The sequence below is a fragment of the Benincasa hispida genome, chromosome 7, assembly GCF_009727055.1.
Source record: "Benincasa hispida cultivar B227 chromosome 7, ASM972705v1, whole genome shotgun sequence".
NCBI lineage: Eukaryota > Viridiplantae > Streptophyta > Magnoliopsida > Cucurbitales > Cucurbitaceae > Benincasa > Benincasa hispida.
In genome coordinates this window covers 11,897,064-11,923,756 of record NC_052355.1, presented here as the reverse complement: position 1 = coordinate 11,923,756, position 26,693 = coordinate 11,897,064, and the positions used below count along the sequence as shown (strand labels likewise).

Below are 26,693 nucleotides of genomic sequence, written 5' to 3'. Positions count from 1 at the left end.
TTCCTCTTGCAAATCACTATGGGGAATCCATTCTTAGGATTAGAAGTGAGCGAACAACATTAAAAAATTGATCTAACGGACCAAAACCGATTGAACTTACATCGGTCGGTAGGTGTGGTTGATGGTTAGGTCGATTTATCAATAGGTCAACGACATCAAAACTCATATTTCCAATTGAATTGACTGACTGTATTATTTAAACAAAAATGAAACGATAAAGATGCTTCTTTAATGCACTACTGATGTCCCCTTTAATGCGCCCTAGAGTTCTTTCAATGTTGCACATTACAAAATCTTGGTAAACAAAATATTATATTTTTCTTTCCAGAATAAAATTATATTATGTTAAGCTATAATATAATATATTAATATATTGAAAGATAAACACATTGATTTATTTTTTACTTCTTAGTTTCATCGACCCTCCATTCCTCCTTTCTCATCCACTTATCTCTTTCCATTATATCAATGAAGAGTTTTGTTACCTTTTCCCCCAAAAAAGAACAAGGGAGACACCTTTTCTTCTTTCTTTCTTATTCTTTTTCTTTTCCATGTTTTTTTTCGTTTTAGTTTGCCTGAGCCTTCACATCAATTTTGGCCAAAGCTGATTGACGGCTTGTGTGGCATTACATAACCCTCCAAAGCTGATGATCTTTGGTGAAGAAAACTGATATGTTAGTTTTTGATGTTAGTTTGAGCCCAAGATTGACGCCGACTATGGACAAACACCCCTAGTTAGCATCCAACAGTTTGATAGTCCATCAAAATGTTTTGTTCATTATGATTTTTTTTTTTTTTTTTTTTTTTAGTGAAAGTTCCTCAATTGTTACACACCACGGAGAGAGCAATCCTTTTGGCATAGGATTGTCGCAAGTAAACATAGCCTCATCCTTTTGAGTGGTGGACGAAGGGGTTTAAAGGCACTCATTGGAACTTGTGGAAAAATATCTCTAAGGAGCTCCCTTCTTTTGTCCACTTGGTCTATTTTGTGGTGGGGAATTGGAGGGATACTTGCTTTAGGAAGATCATTGGGTGGGGAAGAGACCATTTGCTCCATGTTTCCTCGTCTTCATCATTTCTCTTCTCCAATGTTTTAAAAGGCTTACGGCGGCCTTGAGGCGGTATGAGGCATAAGCCTCATTTTAAATTAAGAAAACATAATTAAATCATAAAACATAAGATCTTATATATTCTTAACATTATAATATTGCTTACATACACATAACATACTCAAAATTAATCATGACAGAAAAAATCTTAATAATTAATCACGAAAAAAGGAAAAATCTCAATATTCCATGTAAAAGTTGGGAAAAAACTTCTCTAAATCAACTGGACAATAACTAATTGGGGAAAAACAGTTCGATTAAAAAAAAAAAAAATACTAACTTGGAAGTTTGACTCTTATTTTTGACTAAAGTGATTTTATATTCTTTTATATTCACCACTACTAGAATTTTCTGCAAATGGATGAAAACTCCCTCACTCCACCGATTGATTATGTTTAGCCCCACCCCTTTTTAGTGTGCTTTTAAATTAGTTTTCATTTTAAAATTCAATTAATAATAATTCTTTTTGCTTGTCGGTTCCACATCTAAAAAAACTTTTGTTGTTGAGGCTGTCGGTTCCACTTCCACCCAAGTTTCAATGTTTTAGACACCTGCAAGAGCAAAATTAATTGCTTTCAGTGGTAGGGCCAAGTCCATTTAACTTTTATCCTTCAAATTTTTTGAGGCTTTAGCCTCATAAGCCTCACGCGTTTGACCAAAGGCGTACGCCTTTACTGGACAAAGGCGTAAGCCCCCACTTTTTTTTTTTTTAAAACACAATCGCCTGCCTTGAGGCTTAAGGAGCCACCTCGCCTCAAGGCGTGCACCTTTAACGATTTTTAAAACACCGGTCTTCCCTAAAAAATCGTTTGTTTGTGACTTCTTAGCATGATCCAGGTGCTCTTATCCTTTTTCTTTTGGGTTTCGTCGCTTTCTTTCCATTAGGAAAGTGATGCATGTGTCCTATCTTCTTTATTTGCTTGAGGGCCACTCCTTTAACCGTGGGAGAAGAGATGTGAGGGTTTGTAGTTCCAATCCTTTGGAGGGATTCTTGAGTAAGTCGTTCTTTCGTAGTTTGCTCGACCCTTCTCCCTTAGGAGTGACGATTTTGTTGGTGCTTTGGGGTAAGTCGTTTTTTTCCCCAAACATTTAGTTTCTTGAATGCTTGGCACACTAACACTAGTGATATGATCAAGGTGTTTTGTTAGGTACTTAAACACCTTGGAGAACCACTCTCCAAAAGCTAGCTATTGAGATGAGAGAGTCAAGCCACTTAAGTACCAAATTGGTCATTTCTTTCTAACCGATGTGGGACAAAGGTAGCCCATACTACCTTGGTTCCTCACAATACCTCATCCTTGAAAAGTCAATGTCTCGATGGCTAGACTGACGATACTTCACTCTGATACACACAGTTAGAACCCTCTGCCGGTGCTCCTCTCTGGAACGTCAACAATCGGCTCTGATACCATTGTTAGGTACTTGTTTACCTTGAAGAACCACACCCAAGAACCAACTATTGAGATGAAAGAGTCAAGCTACTTAAGTACCACTTGGTTATCCCATTCTAATTGATGTGGGACAAAGGTAGCCTATACTACCTTGGGTTATAACATGTTCCTCCTCAATTTGCGTCGCCAGGAGAAGGGTCGCTTTTTATGGCTGGGATGTGTGCAACCTTATGGGTTTTGTGGGGGGAGTGGAATAGTAGAGTGTTTAGAGGGGTGGAAGGGACTCTAGTGAGGTTTGGTCCCTCGTTTGCTTTCATGTTTCTTTGTGGGCTTTGATTTCGAACACCTTTTGTAATTATTTTATAGGCACATTTTGCATAGCTGGAGTTCCTTTAGGGGGAGAAATATTACAAAAAGATCCTAATGATCTGAATCCCAGGTTTAAGTTTTATGCTAGAAGAAGGTTCAATCCACTGAACATTGGACCTCCTTGGACCACCCGCGCTGATACTATCTTAAATCTACCTTTACCCATCAGAAGCTTTTGGATCAATTGGTGATTTAAGATAGTATCGAAGTTGGTGATTTAGGGACGTCCTGTATTCAAACCCATGCAATGTTTTTTCCTCCCCAATGATTTCCACTTGTTGGGTCTTCTTCATATTTCAAGCCCACAAGTTGAGGGGAGTGTTAGTGATATAATATTAAATTTGCCTTCACTCAGTAACTTAAGCTTTTGGGTCAATCAATGATTTAAGACTTTCTGTTAGGGGAGTCCCTTTTTTGTAGGCTTGGTTTTTATATGCCCTTGTATTTTTTTTTTTTTTTTTTTTTAATGAAAGTTGTTCTATCCAACAAAAAAAAGTTACCGAATGAAGTGGAAAACAATTAAAAGAGGATAATACAAAGGCCAATAACAATATTTTTTAAAAATTATTTAATTATTTTTAATAAGAAACCAAGCTCGGAGGTAAGTTCTCTCTGCTCTCTCCTCTCTTCCCTCCTTTTCTTCCTGGCCACTCTCCGGTGTCTTTCTCTCTTCCTTACCATCATTCCCTCCATCGGAGATATACTGCCTAAGATACTACCTTATGGAAATAGAAAGCTGTAACGTGAATGGATACTTCTTTTGTATTTGGACCGAATATGATCAGTTCTACATTGAGGATGTGGAAGCTTGTAGGGTGCTGTCCCTCACAAGGGCGCAATTGAGTTGGTTTGTGGAGCAAGCTTCCAAGCTTTTAGTAAGTTCGAGTAAACTCTATTTTCTCAGCAATGACAGAAGTAGCGATGGAGCCACAAGGATACCCAAGTTTAGGGATCTCTCTGGTTGGGTTTTTAGATTTGTGTTTAGCCATCAACTGGAGGTCGGTTTTTTATTCATGTCCTAGAAGGTCCTAAGCAAAAAGGTTGGCATTCTTACATTGGTATGATTAAGGTTTTTTTAAAGAAAAGTGAGAATTTACGTCTGTTATCAAAAGCCCCTGCTTATTCCACCAAAGCTACATCAGTGCCAATTCCCCAGTTCGAAAATGGAACAAGTTTTGCGGATGTGGTAAAAGGAAAAGGAGACCTCAAGTGCAAAACCCTAGAATCATCAACCAAGAGTGACAACAAACAGATGCAGCCTCCAACTCCATCCTCGTTTAAACAGAGCAAGAAGGCCTTTTGGGTTCAGAAGAGCTCTGAAGTGTTCAAGGAAGACTTTAACAACTTATGGATCATCTCGAGGCTATTTGTGTTCAATGAATGAAGGAGATAACAAAAGTGTTGAAACCCTTCAATCGGATGTCATTATCAATCCTTTGTTTGCAGATAAAGCTTTAATCAAAGTTAATCAAGGAACTCTAGAAGAGCTGATCGAAGAGCCAGGCAAATGGCAATCAATCGGTCCCTACCATATACTTTTTGAAAAATGGAACAAAACAAAACATGGTAGGCCTTCGGTTATGAGAGGTTTGGGGGCTGGATTTCAATAAAAAAATCTCCCTTTAGACTATCGGAATAGAAGCATCTTTGAAGCTGTTGGAGCTTACTTTGGAGGGCTTGAGAATATTGCACTAGACACTCTTAATCTTACTAATTGTGCTGAGGCAAGAATTCAAGTTGCTAGGAATCTGTGTGGTTTCATGCCAGTAACGTTAGAAATAAAAGATGAGACTTGAGGCAATATTTATCTGAATTTTGGGGATATAAAGTGTTTAGATCCTCCCTCAATAACTAAAGGTGAGTTATTTGTATACAAATTTTCTAATCCAATAGATTTAGTCCGTTTAAATCAAGTAATGAAGGATGAAGGAATCGCAGTCGATGAATTGAAAGCCGAATGGTCCTTTCTTCAATCCAATCAGCCTAAACCGGAATTCTCAAGGAATCCCTATGCATTTCTGAAAAAGGCTCCACAAAAGTCACACGGGAAGATGAAGAATTCATCTTCAAAAGTTGGTGCTCACCTCTCTAAGGAAGTTAAAGAGTTTTCCCCGTGGAGGCTGCAGAAGTCAAAACGGCCACTTTTGGTTGGCGCGAATTCCCCATTGGCATTTGAACGGTTCCCTTTAGAAGAGATACAAAATTCGAAGCAGCACCCTCATGTGGGAGGCACGTTCCTCTCAGAGGAAGCCGAAGAGACATCTGTTTTAAGGAGAGAGAAAAAGGCAAACGATTCAACTTCTAAATGGCCCCCTTCATTGGTCATTGAAAAGTCCAAACAAACTAAATAATACCACTTCAGCACAGTCCGCGAAAGAGGCTTGTATGAAGGCTTTGTGGTTAGAAAGGACAAAGTTCAGATCTCCATTCTCCAATTTGCATATGATACCTTACTATTTTGCAGATATGATGATGACATGCTAGATATTCTTCGAAAATCCATTGCACTTTTTGAGTGGTGTTCCAGACAGAAGGTTAATTGGGAAAAATCCGCCCTATGTGAGATCAATATAGAAGAAAACAAGTTGAGGGCAGTAGCTTCAAGGCTGAATTGTCAATTAGTACACCTTCCTTTCTTATATTTGGGCCTCCCCCTAGGAGGATACTAAAAAAAAAATGGAGTTTTGACAGCCGATTATTGACAAAGTACAGAATAAACTTGATAAGTGGAGAAGATATAATTTATCAAGAGGAGGAAGAGCTACTCTTTGCAAATCAGTCCTCTCTAATCTACCAATATACTACATGTCCTCCTTTCTGATGCCTGAAAAGGTGGTTTTAGCCTTAGAAAGAATCACAAGAAACTTCTTCTGGGAAGATCACAAAGGTGGTAAGATAAACAACCTATTGAAATAGGAGATTGTATCTAAAAAACAAGAAGATGGTGGACTTGGGCTGGGAGGTATGAAGGCTAGGAACTTGGCCCTTTTAGCCAAGTGGGGCTGACGGTTTATGCATGAACACACTTCCTTGTGGAGACAAGTTGTCACGAGTATTCATGGCAACAACCTCTTTGGATGGCACACTTCCGGTAAGGTAAAATGTAGCCTTCGTAGCTCTTGGATCAGCATCTCAAGATCGTGGATGAAAGTGGAGGCATTGGCAGCTTTTAAGTTAGGAATGGAAACAAAATTTCGTTTTTGAAAGACCTTTGGCTGGATTATACTCCTCTTAAAGACAGCTTCCCATCCTTGTTTGGTTTAACCACCAACCCAAACGGTTCAGTCTCAAACCATTGGGATTTTCAAACTTCTTCATGGTCCATCAACTTCAGAAGATTATTAAAGGAAGAAGAGATCTTAGAGTTCCAAAATTTGCTAACCTTGGTGGTCAAGAAGGAAGTTAATAATAGCCAAGATACTCGCATCTGGTCCCTAGAAGCTAATGGCTCCTTCTCAGTAAAATCATTGGTAAACCACCTCTCCTCGGCCTCACCACTTTTACCATGCCTTCAAAGAGCTCTTTGGAAATCCAGCAGTCCTCGGCGAGTTAATATAACAGTGTGGATAATGCTTTTTGGAGCTCTCAATTGCTCCTCTGTGTTACAACAGAATCTGTCTTCCCTTTATATTTCCCCCAATTGGTGTGCTCTTTGCAAATCAGGCGAGGAAGACCTCCAACACCTTTTCTTTGATTGTACTTTTGCCACTAATTGCTGGAGAGCACTTTTCAATTGCTTCACCACTTGTTGGGTCTTCGACAACATCTTCAAAAGCATCGTACAACAGCTACTTCTTGGACCATTTCTAAAGAAAAGTTCAAATTTACTATGGATTAATGCAACAAAAGCGTTGCTGGCTGAGATTTGGTTTGAAAGAAACCAAAGAGTGTTCCATGATAAGGAAACTCCTTGGATTGCGTGGTTTGAGGCAGCAAAGCTTAATGCTTCTCTTTGGTGCTCCCTAGCTAAATCTTTTGAAGCCTACTCCTTACAAGATATAAGTTTAAATTGGCAGGCATTCATTCAACTGGGCAGCTAGTTTCAGAAGTCAGTGGACGGCTTTTTAGAATTTTGTGGTCGTGTTTTCAGAATTTTTGTCTCTGTTGTTGTATTTGGTTTGATTTCTGAGTTTTGTAGCTACAGTTTAAATAGAACTTTCAGAATTTTTGTCTCTGTTGTTGTATTTGGTTTGATTTCTGAGTTTTGTAGCTACAGTTTAAATAGCTTCTGCAAGTTCTCGTTTGGTAGTTCATAGTCTTTATTGGTAGCTTTATAAGGTTTCCTTTGTAATGTTGGATATGATGAGGGCGCTAAGGGGATGTCAACCTAGTTGAGATGCCCGGTGCGCCTCCTGATCCTTTGGTTGTAACTCTTAGTCTTTTGCCTTTATTTTTCAAGTACACATCTCTTGTACTCTCTTTTAATGAATAATAAATAATAAAGGCGGTTTCCTTTAAAAAAAAAAGAAAAAGAAAAAGAAACCAAGCTCTTATTAAGGCGGGAAAAAAAAAGAAAGAATACAAGGGCATTAAAAAAAAAGAATTCACAAAAGGAGACTAATAACAAAGATTCATCACTTAATAGAAATCCTTAAACACCACTCCCATGCCAAAAGCAAAAAAAAAAAAAAAAAAAAAAAAAAAAATAAAAAAAAATAAAAGAAACAAAAAACCAAGTTTATTAAATAGCTCTTATGTAGAATTATGGTACCTAAGGAGTAGAGAGAGAAAAAGAAAACATTTGTGGTTCTCCGTTTGCTTCTCACAGGTAAGTGCCAATCATGTGTCAAATTTACGTTTTTTGTTTTTGGAGCTTATAACTGGTTTATCATCTTGTGTTGCACATTTTGAGTGGAAGCCATCTTTTGGTCCTCTTTGGAAGCTGTTCTTCTAAAAGTTAGATTTTACTTTATTTGGTCATCAGATAACTTTCCTTACCTTTATTTTATCTTTCCACTATTTATAGATATTTTCTCTAGAACGAACAACGGATGAGTTGGAAGATCGATGCAGAAGGCTACAAAGTGGATGTAGGATGTTTATGTAAGTGCTTCATTTTTATTCTTTTCCACCATCCTGGTTAAGGTTGTTCAAAATGGAGTCTGGAGGAATGGAAGCACGCTTTTGCTCATCTTTAAAATATGTGAATGTCTTCATTATCATGCTAATCATTAATTTATTCGTGACTGTATTGATATTTTCTTACTGCTATAGTTTCTTAATTTTTGTGTTGATACATTTTCATTTGACTAATGTTCCGAGGATACAAACTCCACAGAGGAGAAAAGAAAATAAAAAATTTAAAAGGATTACAAGGGAAAATAAAAGCATTCTAGTTTAGCAAGTATCATGTATGAAAAATGAACAAAAGATTTAGAAAGAGAAAACTGGGAGGAAGCCTTCAATTTTGAGGACTCAAGATGATTTGAGCCAAGGAAGATTCTTGTTATGAAAAATCCTTTGATTCCTTTCCTTCTGTAATTTAGATCAAAGGGTTATGCCTGTGTTAACCACCCATGGAAGGTTAGCCTTAGGAGACAATGTGGGGCCAATTAGGAGCTGAACAGACGTTTGCCTTAAAATGTTGAAGACCGAACATAATCTGAACCAACAAGCCCTAGAATAGGAGCAACTCAAAAACACAAAGAGCAAACTGATGACATTAAATAATTAGATGGAAGCTTCCTTTAAAGGATATATGAACTTGAAGTATTAAGGTTTCCATTGATCATGATCCACTTGAGGATAGTATTAAGCATGATATTTGCTTCTTGTATTGGTTTAAGTTGTACTTTGGTTGCTCTATTTATGGTATTTTGTGGTTTTTTGTATTGTTTTTGCCTGATTGTTGTCATCCTTGTATCTTTATTCCTCCTTTGTGAGGGCTGTGTTTTAGCCTTGGACCATTTTATATTGAGATTAGTTTGTAGGAAATGACGAGGGCACTAAGGGTGTGTCAACCTAATTGAGATGCTCGGGTGTGCCTCTTGATCCATAGGCCTTATGTTTTATGCTCTTTGTATTACTCTCTTGTACTTTGAGCGTTAGTCTCATTCAATTTTATTAATGAAGAGACTTGTTTCCTTTTCAAAAAAATGTTCCACTTGAGGATCGTAATTCTCTTGTGCATTTAGATCTCCATAATGAAGAAAAAATCTCTTTAAACAAAGGGCGGGAGGCCACTAATGATCTAGATAATGATTTAATTGAAAAAATGCCTAAGCTTCTAACAATCATCTCTTTAAATCTTCTCTTAGTTTCTCTCTTGATTCTTTGATATCTCTCCCTTTGTCTCTATTATCTCTATCTCATTTTTCACAAACTTTGACTGTTTGAGGTAGTATCTCCTCTATATTGGTCTTGGGTCTCCCTTGTTAAGTGTTAACAACTCCTTCATCTATTGGGTGCTCCTTTATTTGTTGGATTGCTTGAAAGTGGGCATGGGTAACTTACCCCGCCCATCTTCAATTTGTGGATAGTATTTCCCTTTTGAACACAATTCTCCTTGGCACAAGGTGATTGCAAGCAATTATGGTCCTCATCCTTTAAGTGGAATGGGGTTAAAGACACTTAATAAAATATGTGGAAGGATATTTCTAAAGACACTTACCATGTAATCACACCACCTCTTAGACAAAAACCTCAACTAGTTTTTTAGTTGAAAATGGATGCTTTAGAGCAATAACATGGCTATGCTTACTCAATCTTTCCCTTTAAACTTGGGTAAACCCTTTGATGAAATCCATGACACCAAAAGTTGAAAAGAAAAAGGCTTGGCTTGGTGATGACGCTCGACTTTACCTTCAAATTAAGAATTCTATTGAAAGCGAGGTTGTTGGTTTGGTAGATCATTGTGATTCTGTGAACGAACTCTTAGAATTCTTAGAATTTTTGTACTCTGAGAAAGAACACGTTCATAGAATGTTTGATGTTTGTATGCAATTTTTCCGAGCTGAACAGAAAGCAGAATTTGTTACAAGTTATTTTATGAGGCTTAAGAAGAGAGTTGCTGAACTTGCTTTACTATTGTCGTTTAGTCCTGAACAAGCTCAGCGAGAAAAGATGGCTGTTATGATATTTTTTTAATGGATTTTCACCTGAGTTTGGAATGGGTAAAACATAGATTCTTTCTGATTCTGAAATTCCATCATTAGAGGAAATCTTCAGTCGTCTTCTTCATATTGAGAGTTCTCAGTCCATTTTGCATGGTTCTCAACCGAATAGTGCTCTTATGAGTAAGAATAATAGTACCTCCCGTGGTACTTCAGGGATGACTACTGATTTTCAGAAGCCTAGTTATGATAATTGAAGATCAGATTCTCTGGAGATCGTATGTCACTAATATCGTAAACCAGGGCATATGAAACGTGATTGTTGAAAATTGTTGTATAAGACTCAATGATCTCAATATGCTCAGATAGCTTCCACCAGTGATATGACTGAAAAGTCTATTACCATCTTTGCTGACGACTTTGCTAAATTTCAAGTATTCCAAGAATCCTTGCAGGCATCTTCTTCATCAAATCCTATTGCCACCATTGTCGAGACAGGTAATACGAAATGTCTTCTTACATCATCTACCAAATGGGTCATAGACTTTGGGGCCACTGCTCATATGACAGATAATTCTAACTTATTTTCTATGCCTCTATCTCTTGTTTCATCTTTGTCTGTCACTTTGGCAGATGGATCAACTTCTTCTGTTCTTGGATCCGGCATCATTTCTCTCACTCCATCACTTTCTTTGTCCTCTGTCTTACATTTGCCTCAATTGTCTTTTAATTTAATTTCTATTAGCCAACTTACTCGTGACCTTAATTGTTTTGTCTTGTTCTTTCCTCGTAATTGCTTGTTTTAGGATCGTATGACGAAGAAGATTATTAGTAGAGGACATGAGTCGGGCGGTCTTTACATTGTTTACAATTAGATACCGAGAGCTATGGCTTGTTCTGGAGTTACATCCTCGTTTGACGTTCATTGTTGTTTGGGTCATCCATCGTTGTTTGTGCTGAAGAAACTTTATCCAGAATTTCGTTCCTTATCGTCTTTGAATTGTGATTCATGTCAGTTTTCTAAATTTTATCGTCTTAGTTCTAGTCCTTGGGTTCATAAACGAGCTAGTGCTCCTTTTGAGTTAGTTCATTCAGATATTTGGGGTCCTTGTCCTGTCGTGTCTCAAACAGGTTTTCATTACTTTGTTACTTTTGTTGATGATTATTCTCGTGTAACTTGGTTATACTTAATGAAAAATCGTTCTGAGTTATTGTCTCATTTTTGTGCTTTTCATGCCGAGATTCGAAATCAATTTAATGTCTCCATCAAAACCTTGCGAACTAATAATGCTGGTGAATATTTCTCTCATGTTCTTGGATCTTACCTGTGTGGTCATGGCATTATTCATCAATCTTCTTGCGCAGACACTCCATCTCAAAATGGGTTGCTGAAAGAAAGAATAGACACCTCCTTGAAACAGCCCGTGCCTTATCCTTTCAAATGCATGCTCCAAAGCATTTATGGGATGATGCTGTGTCTACTGCTTGCTTCTTGATTAATAGAATGCCTTCCTCTCTACTAAATGGAGAGATTCCTTATCGTACTCTTTTTCCTATGAAATCTTTGTTTCTTGTTGCTCCTAAGATCTTTGGTTGTGTTTGTTTTGTTCGGGATATTCGTCCAAATTGTACCAAATTGAATCCAAAATCTTTGAAATGCATTTTCTTAGGCTATTTGCATGTTCAAAAGGATTATCGTTGTTATTGTCCTACTTTGAATAGGTATCTTGTATCTCCTGATATTACATTCTACGAAGATATACCCTTTAGTCCATCACCGTTGAGTCCGTGTTCGAGGGAGGATGAAGATCTTTTTATCTATGAGATTACATCTTCTACATCATCCTCTCCTTCACCTTCCTTTGTATCTCTTCCTTCTGACCCTCCGGTTATTCGAGTCTATTCCAGACGTCCTCCACAGCCACCTTTAGACCCATGTCCTCCTCCACTGGCTTCTTCGACATCTGATCCGGGACCGAGTGATGATCTTCCCATTGCCATTCGAAAAGGTAAACACACTTGTACTTACCCTATTTCTTCCTTTGTTTCGTATAACTAATTGACTTCTCCCACTTATTCCTTTATTACATCTCTTGATTCCACCTCTATCCCTAAATCTGTCAATGAAGCTTTATCTCATCCTGGGTGGCGTAGTTCAATGATTGAGAAGATGATTGCTTTGGATGATAATGGTACTTGGGATCTTGTTTCGCGTTTGGCTGGAAAGAAGGCTATTGGGTGTAGATGGTTGTTTACTATAAAGGTTAATCTCCATGGGACAGTGGCTCGGTTGAAAGCTTGTCTGGTTGCCAAAGGTATGCTCAAATTTATGGGACCGATTATTCTGACACATCTTCTCCCGTTGCTAAATTAACTTCCATTCGACTATTTATCTCGATGGCTGATACTCACAATTGGCCTTTGCAAGAATGCTTTTCTTTATGGTGATCTTCAAGAGGAAGTCTATATGGAGCAACCACCTGAGTTTGTTGCTTAGGGGAAGAATGATAAGGTATGTCGCCTTCGAAAATCTTTATATGGACTGAAACAAAGTCCTCGTGCATGGTTTGGTAAGTTTAGTCAAGCACTCGAATGTTTTGGTATGAAGAAGAGTACGTCTGATCATTCTGTATTCTATCGACGATCTAACAGTGGTATTACTTTGCTTGTTGTATATGTTGATGATATCGTTATCATTGGAAATGATGTATCAGGTATATCCTCTCTCATAACTTTTCTCTAGGGTCAATTTCATACCAAAGATTTGGGGCCATTAAAGCATTTCTTGGGTATTGAAGTACAGAGAAGCAAGAAAGGTATTTACCTATCCCAACGGAAATATGTACTTGATTTATTGTCTGAGATAGGTAAACTAGGAGTCAAACCATGTAGTACTCCGATGATACCAAATTTGCAACTTACAAAGGAAGGAGAATTGTTTAAAGATCCTGAGAGATATAGAAGATTAGTTGGGAAGTTGAACTATTTAACAGTGACACGACCTGACATTGCTTATTCTGTGAGTTTTGTGAGCCAGTTTATGTCTTCCCTGATTGTGGATCATTGGATTGCAGTTGAACAAATCCTATGTTATCTGAAAGCTGCACCTGGATGTGGGATCTTATATAAAGATCATGGTCATACAAGGATTGAATGTTTTTTCAGATGCTGATTGGGTTGGATCTTGAGAAGATAAGAGATCAACTTCTGGATATTGTGTTTTTGTAGGAGGGAACTTAGTGTCGTGGAAAAGTAAGAAATAAAATGTAGTTTCTCGTTTGAGTACTGAGTCAGAATATAGAGCGATGGCACAATCTATGTGTGAAATGGTGTGGATACATAAACTTTTGTCTGAGATGGGCTTTAGTGTTATTGCGCCAACTAAACTATGGTGTGATAATCAAGCTGCTCTTCATATTACATCCAACCCAGTATTTCATGAACGAACTAAACATATTGAAGTGGAAATGTCATTTTATTCGCGAGAAAATACAAGAAGAGTTGATATCTAAAGGATATATGAAGACTGATGATCAATTGGGAGATATCCTTACTAAAACAGTAAACGGAGCAAGAATAAGTTATCTGTGCAACAAGCTGGGCATGATTGACATATTTGCTCCAGCTTGAGGGGAAGTGTTATGATATGTATTTATATTGTGATTATAATCAGTTATCTTTTATCGTAATTTTATATCTCCTAAATTAGGGTTTCTTAATTGTCTATATATATATGTATCTTCAGCCTGATTAAGTGAATAAGATCATTATTCTCTCCGAAACTATTGAATACAACAAAGAAGAAGAAATTTCAGATTTTCAGCTTTTGTTGACTTGTTTAGTCCACAAACAGATTACATCTTTCTCTTGATTCAAGAAGATGGTCTTTGGACTCCTCGGTTAGATTCTCGGTTAAGTCATTATCTATGCATCTAATTGCAGCGTCTCCAATGACTAATATGGATATTCCTCTTTGTTTGGTGATATGAGAAGAAACACCATGTGATGAAGACAAAGGAGAGAAAGCCAACTACAACTTTAGTTGGATCGATTTAAGATAGCCCGACTCAATGCCTCTTCTTGGTGCACATTTTCGAGTGCATTTGCTGATTTCTCCATCCAAGATCTAAGCTTAAATTGGAGGGTGTTCATGTTTCCAGCTTATTAGCTACTGTCGTCTAGTTGATCTTATTTTGTTTCCTATTGTATTGGGACTTGTTTAGAAGTAGTCTGCTCTATTTGCACTATCTGTTTTGTCATAGTTGTACATGACAGTTTTGAGTATTGGGCTTGGATTGTTCGTGTTATCTTGGTATTATTATGGTATGTTTTGTTTAGTGTGTTTGAATATGATGAGGGTGTTAAAGGGGTCTCAACATAATTGAAGTGTCCGGGTGCAGCTTCTGATCCTAAAGTCCTATTGTTTTTTGTATCTCTCGTATGTACGTTGAGCGTTAGTCTCACTTCATCATTTCATTATAGAGGCTCGTTTCCTTTTCTCCAAAAAAAAAAAAAAAAAAAACCAACAAACCATAAAACTAATGTTGTAGGAGGGGAACGAATTAACTGGATCAAAAATCCAATTATATATGATCGAGGAGTTCCTCCTCAATCTGCCATTTGAGGAGAGAGACCGTTTTCTCTGGCTTGCTAATGTTTGTGCTATTGTTTGGGTGTTGTAGGGTGAGAGGAATAGCTGGGTGTTTAGGGGGTTGAGAGGGAAGCTAGAGAAACATGATCTCTTGTTCGTTTTTCATATTTCTCATTAGGCTTTGATTTCAAAGGATTTTTATAATTATTCTATAGACATGATATTGTATAGTTGGAGTCCTTTCTTGTAGAGGGGATATTGTATAGTTGGAGTCCTTTCTTGTAGAGGGAGTCCCCCTTTTGTGGTCTAGATTTTTGTATTCCCGTGTATTCTTTCATTTTTCTCAAGGAAAGTTATTCTTACCTTTTTTTTAAAAAGAGACAAATCCAATTAGATAAAGGCCATCAAGAACTATAAGAGAGCAGAAAAATCCATCCTTCAAGTTTGCCAACTGAGCCACCTTAAAATCTAAAAGTAGCAGAAAACAGTCCTTCAAACAATCAACAATCATCAAACCCTACCTTGTAAACTTTTTGCCCGGTTTTCCAATACTCAGAGAAAGCTAGAAAGAGGTAGGGAGTATCAAAATAGGAGGGGGAGAAGGCCGAAGATAGAAAAGGGAGGAGGAGATTGATCGCGAAATTGCCAAAAGGCAAGGGAAGGGGAGGGTGAGGAGCATCACTGGAAGACTCGAGTCTAGAAAGAGACTAGAATAAAGTTTTTCTTTTTTCCAACTCAACCTACTATGTTAACTGCCTAGGTAGCTTTTCGTTTGTGAATTAACAATTCTGTTTTTAAACTTTGGGATTAAGTGGATATTTTGAAAATTTGGAGATCGGTGACATATTACTGAAAACTCAAGGACCAAAAGGGTACTATTTCCATTTTTTTTGCCTGCTAATGTCTGGGTTCAATTTTTTGAATAATATTGTTGCCTTGTCCATGTAACATATCATATTTTTTCTCAGTAGTATTTATTCATTTTTTGTTTGGGAAAATGTCTACTTTTGTAGGGAAACTCTTGGAGAAGCTAGTAATGGAGACATTTCTTTTGCAGATTCTTTGGAGGGGTTCGGTGGTGGGCAAGATGATCCTGTCAGCGTGTCCATTGGAGGTTGTAATGATATCTTTATGCTATTCATTATCTTTCCCTCAGCTAATGAAGAGTCTAAGCCATAGGTATCTATTAAGGGCCCTATTTCCAGAGCCCATGCAGACCGTCTAAGTAACATCTCTTTGAAGAGAAGTCCTAATCAGTATCTATAAATTGTCTCTGATTTAAAAGGGTTTTTTTTTTTTAATTATTGAAACAAATGCTTTATTGAGGAAAAAAGAAAAAAAAAAAGAAAGAATACGAGGACATACAAAAAACCAAGTCCACAAGAACCTTACTAAAGAAAGGGTTTCCAACTAGAAGAGATAATGCCTAGAGAGTAATTCAAAGGCCTTTGAAATCAAAGCCCAAAGAGATACATGAAACTACAACAAAGACCAAATCTTGCTATGGTCCCTCTCCACTACTCGGAACACTCCATCGTTCCTCTCCCCCCAAAGATCTCACAATGAAGCGCACACCCGAGTGGACCGAAGAAATCGGCCTCTCTCTCTGAAAGGCGGATGAAGGAGGAACTCTCCGATCGTCAACTGAACATCCCTCTAATTTTAGTTTGTTGCATTACCGTGGGAGAAGGAAAGTGAAAAGTTGTGTTTTATATCGGCCATGAATGATATGTTAGGATCACTATAATAAGAAAACAACGCTATCAAATAGCAATGTCGATAACAGTAGTCTCTTTCTCAAGGCTCAGAATAGACTCATTCTGAAAATTTTGCCTACCTTCCATCACCCTTACTTTCTATTTATAACCCAAATCCCTACTTAGTTACCATTATGTCAATACAAATATCCTAATAACATTCCCTATATACTGCCATTATACTTTAATCTAATTTATTATATAATTATTTTAATAGGCTGTATATTTTATAGGAAAGTCTAACCTTTTTCTGTAAATAATGCCCTTGATTTAAGGTCAATGATTGAGGAATAGACTTTCCTTTTCCAAGTTCTAATTTTGTTATTTATTGTTGTTGTTCTTCTTTATTGGAACTAAACAGTGTCAGCTAAAACTGTCATGGTACCAGAGCTTGAAATGCTTCTCAGAAGGATGCGTAGGTGATGTAGCCTAAAGAGATAAAAGGAGAATTCTCTCCAAGAATCTGTTAGGTATCCAAATTTGCAAATAGAAAGAAAACAAATACCCAACAAGACAATCTCCCAAGAAATAGAGCAATGCTTTCAGATACGTTTATTTATTTACTTCAAGGGAAGAAGATACAAATAAAAGATGATGCACAAGAACAAGAAAGTCAACAAGGAAATAACCAGAAATAGAAACATAACCAGCCAACCCCAAACGGTCATGAGTCCCTTTCCTCCCTTTTTTTTTATATAATACTGATGATTGGGGTCTAACAATACCACCCGCCTCAAAGTGCACCTTGTCCTCAAGGTGGAAATCAGGAAATTGTTCCATTATAACGTGCACTGTTTCCCAAGTAGCATCACTCTCTGGCAATCCTTGCCATTTGACTAGCAATTCCTTCAAAGCTAACTCCCCATTCCAACGAACCCCAAGGATCACTTTGGGAGACAGTTGTAACTCGAATTCTTCAGTTAAAGCTGGGGCATGGTGTTGAACTTGAGTGTTTTGTCCTAACTTTTTCTTCAGTTGAGAAACATGAAAGACGTTATGTATGTTTGCCTCTGGTGGAAGGTTGAGTCGATAAGATCCCAACCTGATATTGTCAGTGATCTTATAAGGCCCATAATATTTTGGAGCTAGCTTTTCATAGCTTTTGCGTGCTAAAGATTTTTGTCGATAGGGCCTTAACTTCAAAAAGACTTCATCACCGATATCAAATTGTAATTCCCTTCGATGGAGATCGACTTGTTTTTTCATGCAATTTTGGGCCATCTCCAAGTGTTCCTTCAAGGCTGTCAATGCTGCATCACGAGCCATTACTTTTGTTCCACCAGGTCATTGGATGTCTTTTTCTCTCCATAGGATAATAACGGTGGTGCCTTCCTTCCAAATATTGCCTGATAAGGGGTGGTGTTGATTGATGTATGGAAGGTGGTGTTGTACCATAGTTCTGCCCATGGGATCCACTTGCTCCATTTCGAGGGTTGTTCATTACAAAAACAACGTAAATAAGTTTCAAGACACCTTTTAACTCTTTCCGTTTGGCCATCCGTTTGTGGATGGAATGTTGTGCTCCTCTTCAAGAGTGTACCCATCATGGAGGAGTTCCTTCCAAAAATGACTAAGGAAGATCTTGTCCCGATCTATGATGATTGATTTAGGAACTGTACGATGCCTTATTACTTCCTGAATGAATACCTCAACTACTTGTTTTGCAGAAAAGGGATGTTTGAGTTGGATAAAATAGGCGTATTTACTCAGGCAATCCACCACCACCATAATGGAGTTGTATCCCTCAGATCTGGGCAATCCCTCAATGAAGTCCATTGTTAAATCCTCCCATATCTGCTTCGGGATCGACAATGGTTGTAGTAATCCGGCGGGGTTCAGAGCTTTAGTTTTATTCCTTTGGCATATCTCGCATTGCTCAACATACTTCTTCACATCAGATTTCATTCCATGCTAGAACAGTTCCCCTGACATCTTCTTATACATCCTAAGGAACCCCGAATGGTCTCCCAAGATCGAGTTATGGAATATCTGTAAGAGTGTGAGGATTAATGAGTTTTTTGAGATTACTAACAGACCCTTATAGAAGTTTCCCATGATTCCATCGATACTTTGACTTGCCGTCTGGGTCCTCTTTAAGTATCATGATAATTTTCTGTAATTCCTCGTCATTCTCGACCTCTTGCAAGGCAGTTTCCACGTCCACTAGCGCCGGCAATGTTAATACAAACAACTCAATTTCAGCAGGTAATCGGGACAATGCGTCGGCTGCTTTGTTTTGGATTACTGGCTGGTATAATATCTCGAAATCGTATCCCATGAGCTTTGTTAACCATCGTTAAAACTATGGTTGAATCTCCCTCTGTTCCAGCTGAAATTTCAGTGCCTTTTGATCATAAATAACTGTAAATTTGTTCCCTAGCAGATAATGGCGCCATTTCTGTATTGCTAAGACCACAACCATTAATTCGCGCTCATAAATGTACTTTTCTTGAGCACGAGGAGATAGCTTTTGGTTAAAATAAGCAATAGGTCTGTCATTCTGACTCAACACAGCTCCCAAGCCAAATCCTAAGGCATCTGTTTCAATCACAAATTGGAAAGAAAAATCAGGTAAGGCCAAAATTGGTATCGTCCTTATTGCTTTCTTCAGCTCCTCAAACGCCTGGGTTGCCTGCACGGTCGAGTGGAATTTGTCCTTTTGAAGTAGCTATGTTAACGGGGCAGCAATGTAGCCATAGTTTTGGACAAATCTTCGATGGTACCCCGTAAGGCCAAGGAATCCTCTTAACTCTGTTATGCTTTGTGGTATTGGCCATCGAATCATAACCCTCACCTTTTCGTCATCCACCTCAACTTCTTCTTGAGAAATCCAGTGCCCTAAGTACTGAATCTGAGGCTGGCACAAGGAATAGTTCTTCTTGTTGACCACCAACTTGTGATCTTGCAAGACATTGAAGACAATGGCCAAGTGTGTTTCATGAGTTGATATATCGGGACTATATATAAGAATATCATCAAAGAAGATTGAAACGAACCTTCATAGGAATGGTCGAAAGATATGATTCATCAAGGATTGGAATGTGGTCGGGGCATTGTTCAATCCGAAAGGCATGACTAAGAATTCGTAATGGCCTTCATGAGTTCTGAAAGCCGTTTTCTCAATATCCTTCTCTTTCATTCTGATTTGATGATATCCCGACTTAAGGTCTAGCTTAGAGTAGACGGCAGATCCATGAAGTTCATCCAACAATTCTTCGATGACAGGAATCGGGAACTTATCTGCTATGGTCAACTGATTTAATTTCCTGTAATCAATGCAAAATCTCCATCCCCTGTCCTTCTTGACCAATAGTACCAGACTAGAGTAGACCTGGTCTAATAATGCCTGCTTGTAACATTTTTTTTAACCAACCGTTCTATTTCTTCTTTTTGATGATGGCCATCTTTATAGGACCTGATGTTCACTGATGGGTGTCCTTCAGTTAAAATTATTTGGTGGTCGATGGCTCATCTTGGTGGAAGTCCAATGGGTGGATTGAAGATGTCTTCATGTTCTTGCAACAACGCTTGGATCATTACTGGCAATGTGTCTTCTGGTACGCTCTCACCCTTCTTCACATTTCCCTCGTCTTCATCACATTCTAGATTTTGGAACTCGATCAAGAAGCCTTGGTTGTCCTCCTCCCATTCTTTTGCCAAGACCTTTTAAGAAATTTCAGCCCGTGTCAATGATGGATCCCCTTTTAGTATCACAGTTTTCTCTCCCTCCTTAAAGCACATCGTCACCGAAGGCCAATAAACACCCATGAAACCAATTGTAATTAGCCACTACATTCCCAAAATCACGTCCATCTTGCCTAACTCGATTGGGAGAAAATTGGCTGTGACTTCCAGATCTTGTAAACGGAGTTTTATTGCCTTACAGATTTCCTTTCCTCTGATAGCATCTCCATTTCCCACTACAACTCCATATTTAGTTGTCTGAGTGATCGGCAATCTCAACTCATCGATTAACCTCTGATGAATGAAATTGTGGGTGGCCCCACAATCTATCAAGACGATCACGTTGCTCCTTTTGACTATACCCTTCAACTTCATAGTACCTCTCTTTGGAAATCCCATCATCGAACGCATTGATATTTCCACATCCTCCACCAGTTCTATCGATTGTAGTTAAGGAGTTTCTTCAGTGGCTGTTTCCCCCGATTCGTCTTCCTTGTAGTTCTCATCGTCATTTGCGATGAACAGCATAAGCTCACGGTTTTCCCTCACCTTGCATCGATGGCTCTGTAAATATTTGTCGTTACATCAGAAACACAGACCCTTTTCTTTTGTTTTCCACATTCAAGACTTCAACCTCGCTAGATTGCTTTTGTTTTTGCATTTATCTTTCCATCTTTGTGTTATTTAGTTGGTTGTGTCTAGTTTTTATGCCGTTTATATTCAGGTTTTATTTTTGAGCTAGTCTTCTTTTTTCTTTGTAGTTCTCTGGATTAGTTCGGGTCGCAAGGAGTTTTAGGGATTCTGTCCTTGGTTTGCTCCCTTTTGGATGTGATGAGAGTGCTAAGGGGGTGTCAACCTAGTTGAGATGTCTAGATGCACTCACTGATCCGTTCGCTTTGATTTGTTTGACCTATCTCTTCATGTAGTTCCTCTCTCTTTGTACTGTCTATTCATCATCTTAATGAAGAGGCTTGTTTCCTTTTTTTTCAAAAAAAGAGATCGAGAGATCGAGTGAGGAGGTGACTAAGTTTAATGCCTCCTTGCGGCTGTTGGTCACTGTCTTTTTGTAGTTATGAAACTTGGTTTTGTACTTTTGCATTGGAGTCCCTTTTTGTAGTTAAAGTTAGAGACTCCTTTTGTTGTGTATTCTTTCATTTTTCCTCAATAAAGGTGCGGTTTCCTTAACAAAAACTTATAATTTTACTTGCAATTGTCATTAAATCCTTAGATCGTGGACTCCAGAGCCACAGATCATATGAAAGAAGTGCTAGTTTCATGTTTATATTTCTTGTCCCAGCAACAAGAAAATTTTTACCATAGATGGTACTCTATTTATTACTGCAGGACAAGGTGATATCCTAATTGACCCTTAGGTGATAAAGAATGTTTACATGTTGCAAGAAGCCTATAAGCTTGATTTTTGTCAAGAAAAGATTTGACGATTAGTTTAGCTAGTTCTTAGAAACCAAGGGGCTAAATTGTAGCTTTCGACAACGGGACAGTTAAATCATGTTGTGAGTAGCCTTATGAAAAATATCTCTACCAAGGGTGTGTTTTGAAGAATTTATAGTTGGAAAAGAGTTAATTCAAGCCTTCCATCAACTTCATCTTCTCCAATTCTGAAAGTTACCTTGACCATCTCTGGGGCAATGTTATCTATTTTATGGGTGTGTGGGCTCTTGGGTCAAAATTTTTCCGTGAGTCTTTTTATTTTATTTTATTATTTTTAAGTTAATAAGTTTCAAGGAGCTACAATAAATTTTTTTATTATTTATATACGGACCAACTGGAGAACTTTTATTGTAGCTCCTTGTCCTTTGTACCTTTCAAGTTCTTAATGAAGTGCTTGTTTCTACCGCTTGCGGTTGAAATTATTTCATCTTAAGATGATGATGCAATGATTAACATACTGATAAGAAAAACAATAAAGACTTTCGAAATAGGATAGTGTCTCAAGATCAATTGGGAAAATATGATATCTATGGGGACTCCCTAGCTTGTTCCTACAAGTTATGACAGACATTAGGTAACAAATGTTGGAAGATGAAATTTCACAGGAAGGTTCTTTGGATGCACGTCATGATACCCTTCTTTTAGGCTATGTCGAAGGAATCAAAGGGTTTCTAGTGACAAATAACAAGCTTCTGATAGGTCTTTCTATCCTATAGTCTATCTAGCTAGCCATCTCTTGGTGTAAATTATCTTCACTAGTTTGATTTTTTAGTTTCTCTACACATTGTCAGAATTTTCTTGCAACTCATTCTCTCTTGTAAATTTTGATACACCAATAAAATTGTTAACAACCTCTCTCTTTCTTTTGTTAATTCCATACATAAATAAATGAAATCGTTTCCTACTGGAAGAGGACAAAAAAATCACACAGCAACCCTCCAGCATGGCATAATTCGTGGGTCATAATACTAGGTTGGTCAACTAGAGGGAAAGCACGCAAAAGAGTCCAATTAAGAAATAAATTTAATTTTTTGGCAGAGTGGCGCTTAGCTTTTTGTTGGATAGAGTAGTTCAGTGTTGAATTTCAAACTTGTGTCCTAACTGAACCTTTCCTATCTCATTTGCTGAACCCGATCTTCTTCCCCAGTTGAGTCTTGAAAGGATGTTTTGTATGTGGTATAAATAGTCAATTAGACAGCGTGGTTCTATAGTGATAGTAGGCACGTTAGATTCTAACTTGTTTTATTTATGAAAAGAGCCAGAGTGTTTTTATTTATATTTATTTGTGATGTACTTTTATTAGAAACCTAGAAGCATATTAAGGCAAAGTATGACTTGTTATCTGCACGATTAATTTGTTCCAGGTCCAGTTATATCCAAGTTTATCACTGCATTTCGTGAACTTGCTACATACAAAGACCAACTGCGTTCTCAGGTTATTTCTAGAGCGTCTATATGGGATGCTTAAAAAGTTCTTATTTTTAATAAATTATCTTTTTAGTGCTGAGGGTATGAGAGTTTAAGGTTGATTAATTTTTGGCTTGGGAAATAAGGGCAAAGAAAATGCAACTGTCTGATTGACCTTAGCATTGAAGACAAGTGTTGCTCATATGGACTTTTCTTTGTAATCTTTCATGTTCATATAAAAATATTTTTGCAGGTAGAACATGTATTAACAGATCGGCTGATGCAGTTCCTGAATGAGGATTTACAAGGAGTAAAGGTGAGTTTAGTAAAAAGATGAAAACTTGTCTCATTATCCAAGTCATCTTTTTACGAGATATGAGTAGCATATGAACTAACGATAAAATTTGATGGCTGGTGGTATTAGACAATGAGATCTTCTCTTTTATCCTTATCATTCTTGTGGGGGAAGTCAGTTCCTTGTTCATCGTTATCTAGTTTTTATTTTTATTTTTATTTATTTATTATATATGTATATATCTTCTTCTTCTTCGTCATCTCCTCCTCCTCATCAAATGTATTTGATGCTTGAACTTTAGGGATGGAAGAGTATGGACTCCCAAGTCATTTGGCATATTTTCTTGTTAATTGTTTTGATGAAAAGTAAAAAAAGAAGGAAGAAGAAAAGCACACGCAAGTGTATGTGGAAAACCTTAATACAGGGAGAAAAAACCACGATACAGAGTTTTTCTTATTATAATTTGATACACCCGATACACAGAGACTACATGCTTAAATAGAAAAAAGGGAAACCCTAGGGTATAGTGAAAAGACAAAACTACCCCTAGGGCTAACACCTTAATTTCAACACCCCCCTTAAGTTGGGGCGTAAATATCAATGAGGCCCAACTTGCTAATACACGAGTCGAAAAAATGTTTGGGATGCCCTTTTGTGAGAATATTTGCAATCTGCTGTCTGGAAGGAATGTAGGGAACACATATTTTGCCACTCTCAAGTCGTTCCTTGATGAAATGCCTATCAATCTCCACATGTTTTGTTCTGTCATGCTGTACAGGGTTATTTGCGATACTTATTGTGGCTTTTTTATCACAGTAGAGTTTCATCAGTCCATCATGATCTTGATCGAGATCACTTAGGACCTTTTCCAGCCAAATTTCCTCACATATCCCTAGACTCATGGCCCTGTATTCAGCTTCGGTACTACTTTTGGCAACAACCTCTTGTTTCTTACTCCTCCACGTCACAAGGTTACCCCACACGAAGGTGCAGTATCCCGATGTCGACTTTATGTCTACTACAGAACTTGCCCAGTTGGCATCCGTGTATGCCTCGATGCATCGTTTGTCGGACTTTCTGAACATCAACCCTCTGCCCGGAGAGGTTTTCAAATACCTCAGAATGTGCTCTACTGCTCTCATATGTTCTTTGTAAGGAGATTGCATGAACTGACTAACTACACTGACTACATATGCAATATCTGGTCTGGTATGGGAGAGATAGATTAACTTCCCAACAAGTCGGTGATATCTCTCCTTGTCAACCAGAGCGATGTTACTCAAGTTACTGAGTCTAGCATTAGCTTCCATAGGAGTGTCTACTGGTTTACAGCCCGTCATATCTGTCTCCTTAAGTAAATCCAGAGTGTATTTTCGCTGAGACACCGAAATGCCTTCTTTCGATCGAGCCACTTCTATTCCGAGAAAGTATCTCAACTTCTCGAGATCTTTGATTTCAAATTCCTCAACCATTTTCCTCTTTAATCTGTCAATTTTTGGAGCATCATCACCTGAAATAACAATGTCATCTGCATACATAATCAAAACTGCAATTTTCCTAGAAACTGATTTCTTTGTAAAGAGGGTGTGATTTGAATATCCCTGATTGTACCCATGTGACTTCACAAAAGTAGTGAACCTGCCAAACCAGACTCTCGGAGACTGTTTCAACCCATACAAGGACTTCTGCAGTTTACATACCCAGTGATTGAACTATTTCTCGAATCCAAAAGATGGACTCATGTACACTTCTTCTTCTAATTCCCCATTAAGGAAGGCATTCTTCACATCAAACTGGTGGAGAGGCTAGTCTTTATTAACCGCAACTGAGAGAAGAACCTGAACTGTGTTTAACTTTGCTACTGGGGAAAAAGTCTCGGAATAATCTATCCGAAGGTCTGAGTGAAGCCTCTTGCAACTAATCGGGCCTTGTATCTATCAATTGTTCCATCAGGTTTATATTTAACGGTAAACACCCACTTGCACCTAACTGCTTTGTGTCCTTTAGGAAGAATGACTTGGTCCCACGTGTTATTTTTCTCAAGTGCCCCCATTTCTTCCATTACTGCAGTTCTCCATTCGGGAATCTCCATTGTTGCATATATACTACTCGGTATTGTAATTGTGTCTAGGCTTGTAGTGAGGGCTTTAAATACGGGAGACAAGTTGCTATAAGACAAGTAACTCTGTAGAGGATACTTCGTGCATGATCTTGTACCCTTCCTTAAGGCAATAGGAGGATCAAGAGAGGCATAATGATCTTTCTTCTCTTCTAGCTCCCTACTACATTCAGCCTTCTGTTCATGTGTCTTATCTTCTAAGGGATCTCCTCCAATGTCAACAACGTTCTTTGCTAGGACTGGTTCTTCACAGCTACCACCAATGTCAACAACATTCTCTGCTAGGACTGGTTCTTCACAGCTACCACCACCTGTATCAATTACATTGTCAGTACAGTCCTTAGTACTGTCACTGTCTTTCCTGTCTTTACTTACGTCACTTTCAACACAAGCATCATTGTCAGCATAAATGTTACCATTATCAGGTATAGGAGTACTCGTACCTGGAACTGACACCCGTTTTGACTCATGGATTGGAGCCGGAGAAGTAACAGGCGGCGCTATTTCCTTTCTGAGATTCCTCCTATAGTACATGATCCATGGGACTTGTTCGGTGGGCAGAATGGGTTTGTTGACACTTATGTTAGGAATCGGTTCANTTCCTTTCTGAGATTCCTCCTATAGTACATGATCCATGGGACTTGTTCGGTGGGCAGAATGGGTTTGTTGACACTTATGTTAGGAATCGGTTCAGGTAAGACTGACAGACTCAGACCATAATTAGTCTCTTAACTTGTACTCTCCCCCTGAAGAGGACTAAGGGGAAAAAAGGGACGATCTTCAAAGAAGGTCACATCTATGGAGACAAAATACTTTCGGGAAGAAGGATGGTAACATTTGTACCCACGTTGATGCAGTGGATATCCCATAAAGACACACTTTTGGGCCCGGGGGGTAAATTTGGTTCGATTAGGGTTATGAGTATGAACAAACACAACGCACCCAAACACCCGAAGCGGAACATCAGGGATGAGTCGGTTATTAGGATAAGACTCTGAAACAGTCTAAGGGGGTTTGGAATTTTAAGACCTGGGAAGGCACTCGGTTTATCAAATGAGCTGCTGTTAGAATCGCATCTCCCCACAAATAGGACGGAAGAGAAGTGACAACATAAGAGACCGAGCAACATCGATCAGATGATGGTTTTTTTCGCTCGGCTACCCCATTTTGTTCAGGAGTATACGCACATGAACTTTGATGGACAATGTCTTTGGAGACTAGGAATTCCCCAAGGGAGTTATTAAGAAATTCCTGACCATTGTCACTACGAAGGATAGCGATCTTTGCATGAAACTGGGTTTCTATAGAACTATAGAACTGTTTGAAAACAGATGCGACTTCAGATTTGTCGGTAAGAAGGAAGACCTAAGTTAATCTAGTGTGGTCATCAATGAAGGTTACAAACCACCGTTTGCTTGTAGTGGTAGTAACAGGTGACGGACCCCACACATCGCTGTGGAAGAGAGT

General features: G+C 38.2%; 1 protein-coding gene across 11 annotated transcripts in view; it reads left to right on the top strand.

Annotated features, from left to right (window-relative positions):
* The window catches only part of LOC120081740 (ADP-ribosylation factor GTPase-activating protein AGD4-like), a 69,334-nt gene that overhangs the window by 4,801 nt on the left and 37,840 nt on the right, over nt 1-26,693 (top strand). For 2 of the 11 annotated variants that reach the window (XM_039036845.1, XM_039036844.1), the window contains exons 2-5: nt 7,836-7,912; nt 15,526-15,626; nt 22,770-22,840; nt 23,066-23,128. In XM_039036845.1, coding sequence (XP_038892773.1) covers nt 7,836-7,912; nt 15,526-15,626; nt 22,770-22,840; nt 23,066-23,128 — 312 coding nt within the window. Of the gene's footprint in view, nt 1-7,835; nt 7,913-15,525; nt 15,692-19,717; nt 19,827-22,769; nt 22,841-23,065; nt 23,129-26,693 lie in introns of those variants that run through there. The other 9 variants (XM_039036847.1, XM_039036849.1, XM_039036846.1 and 6 more) reach the window with 9 other exon arrangements.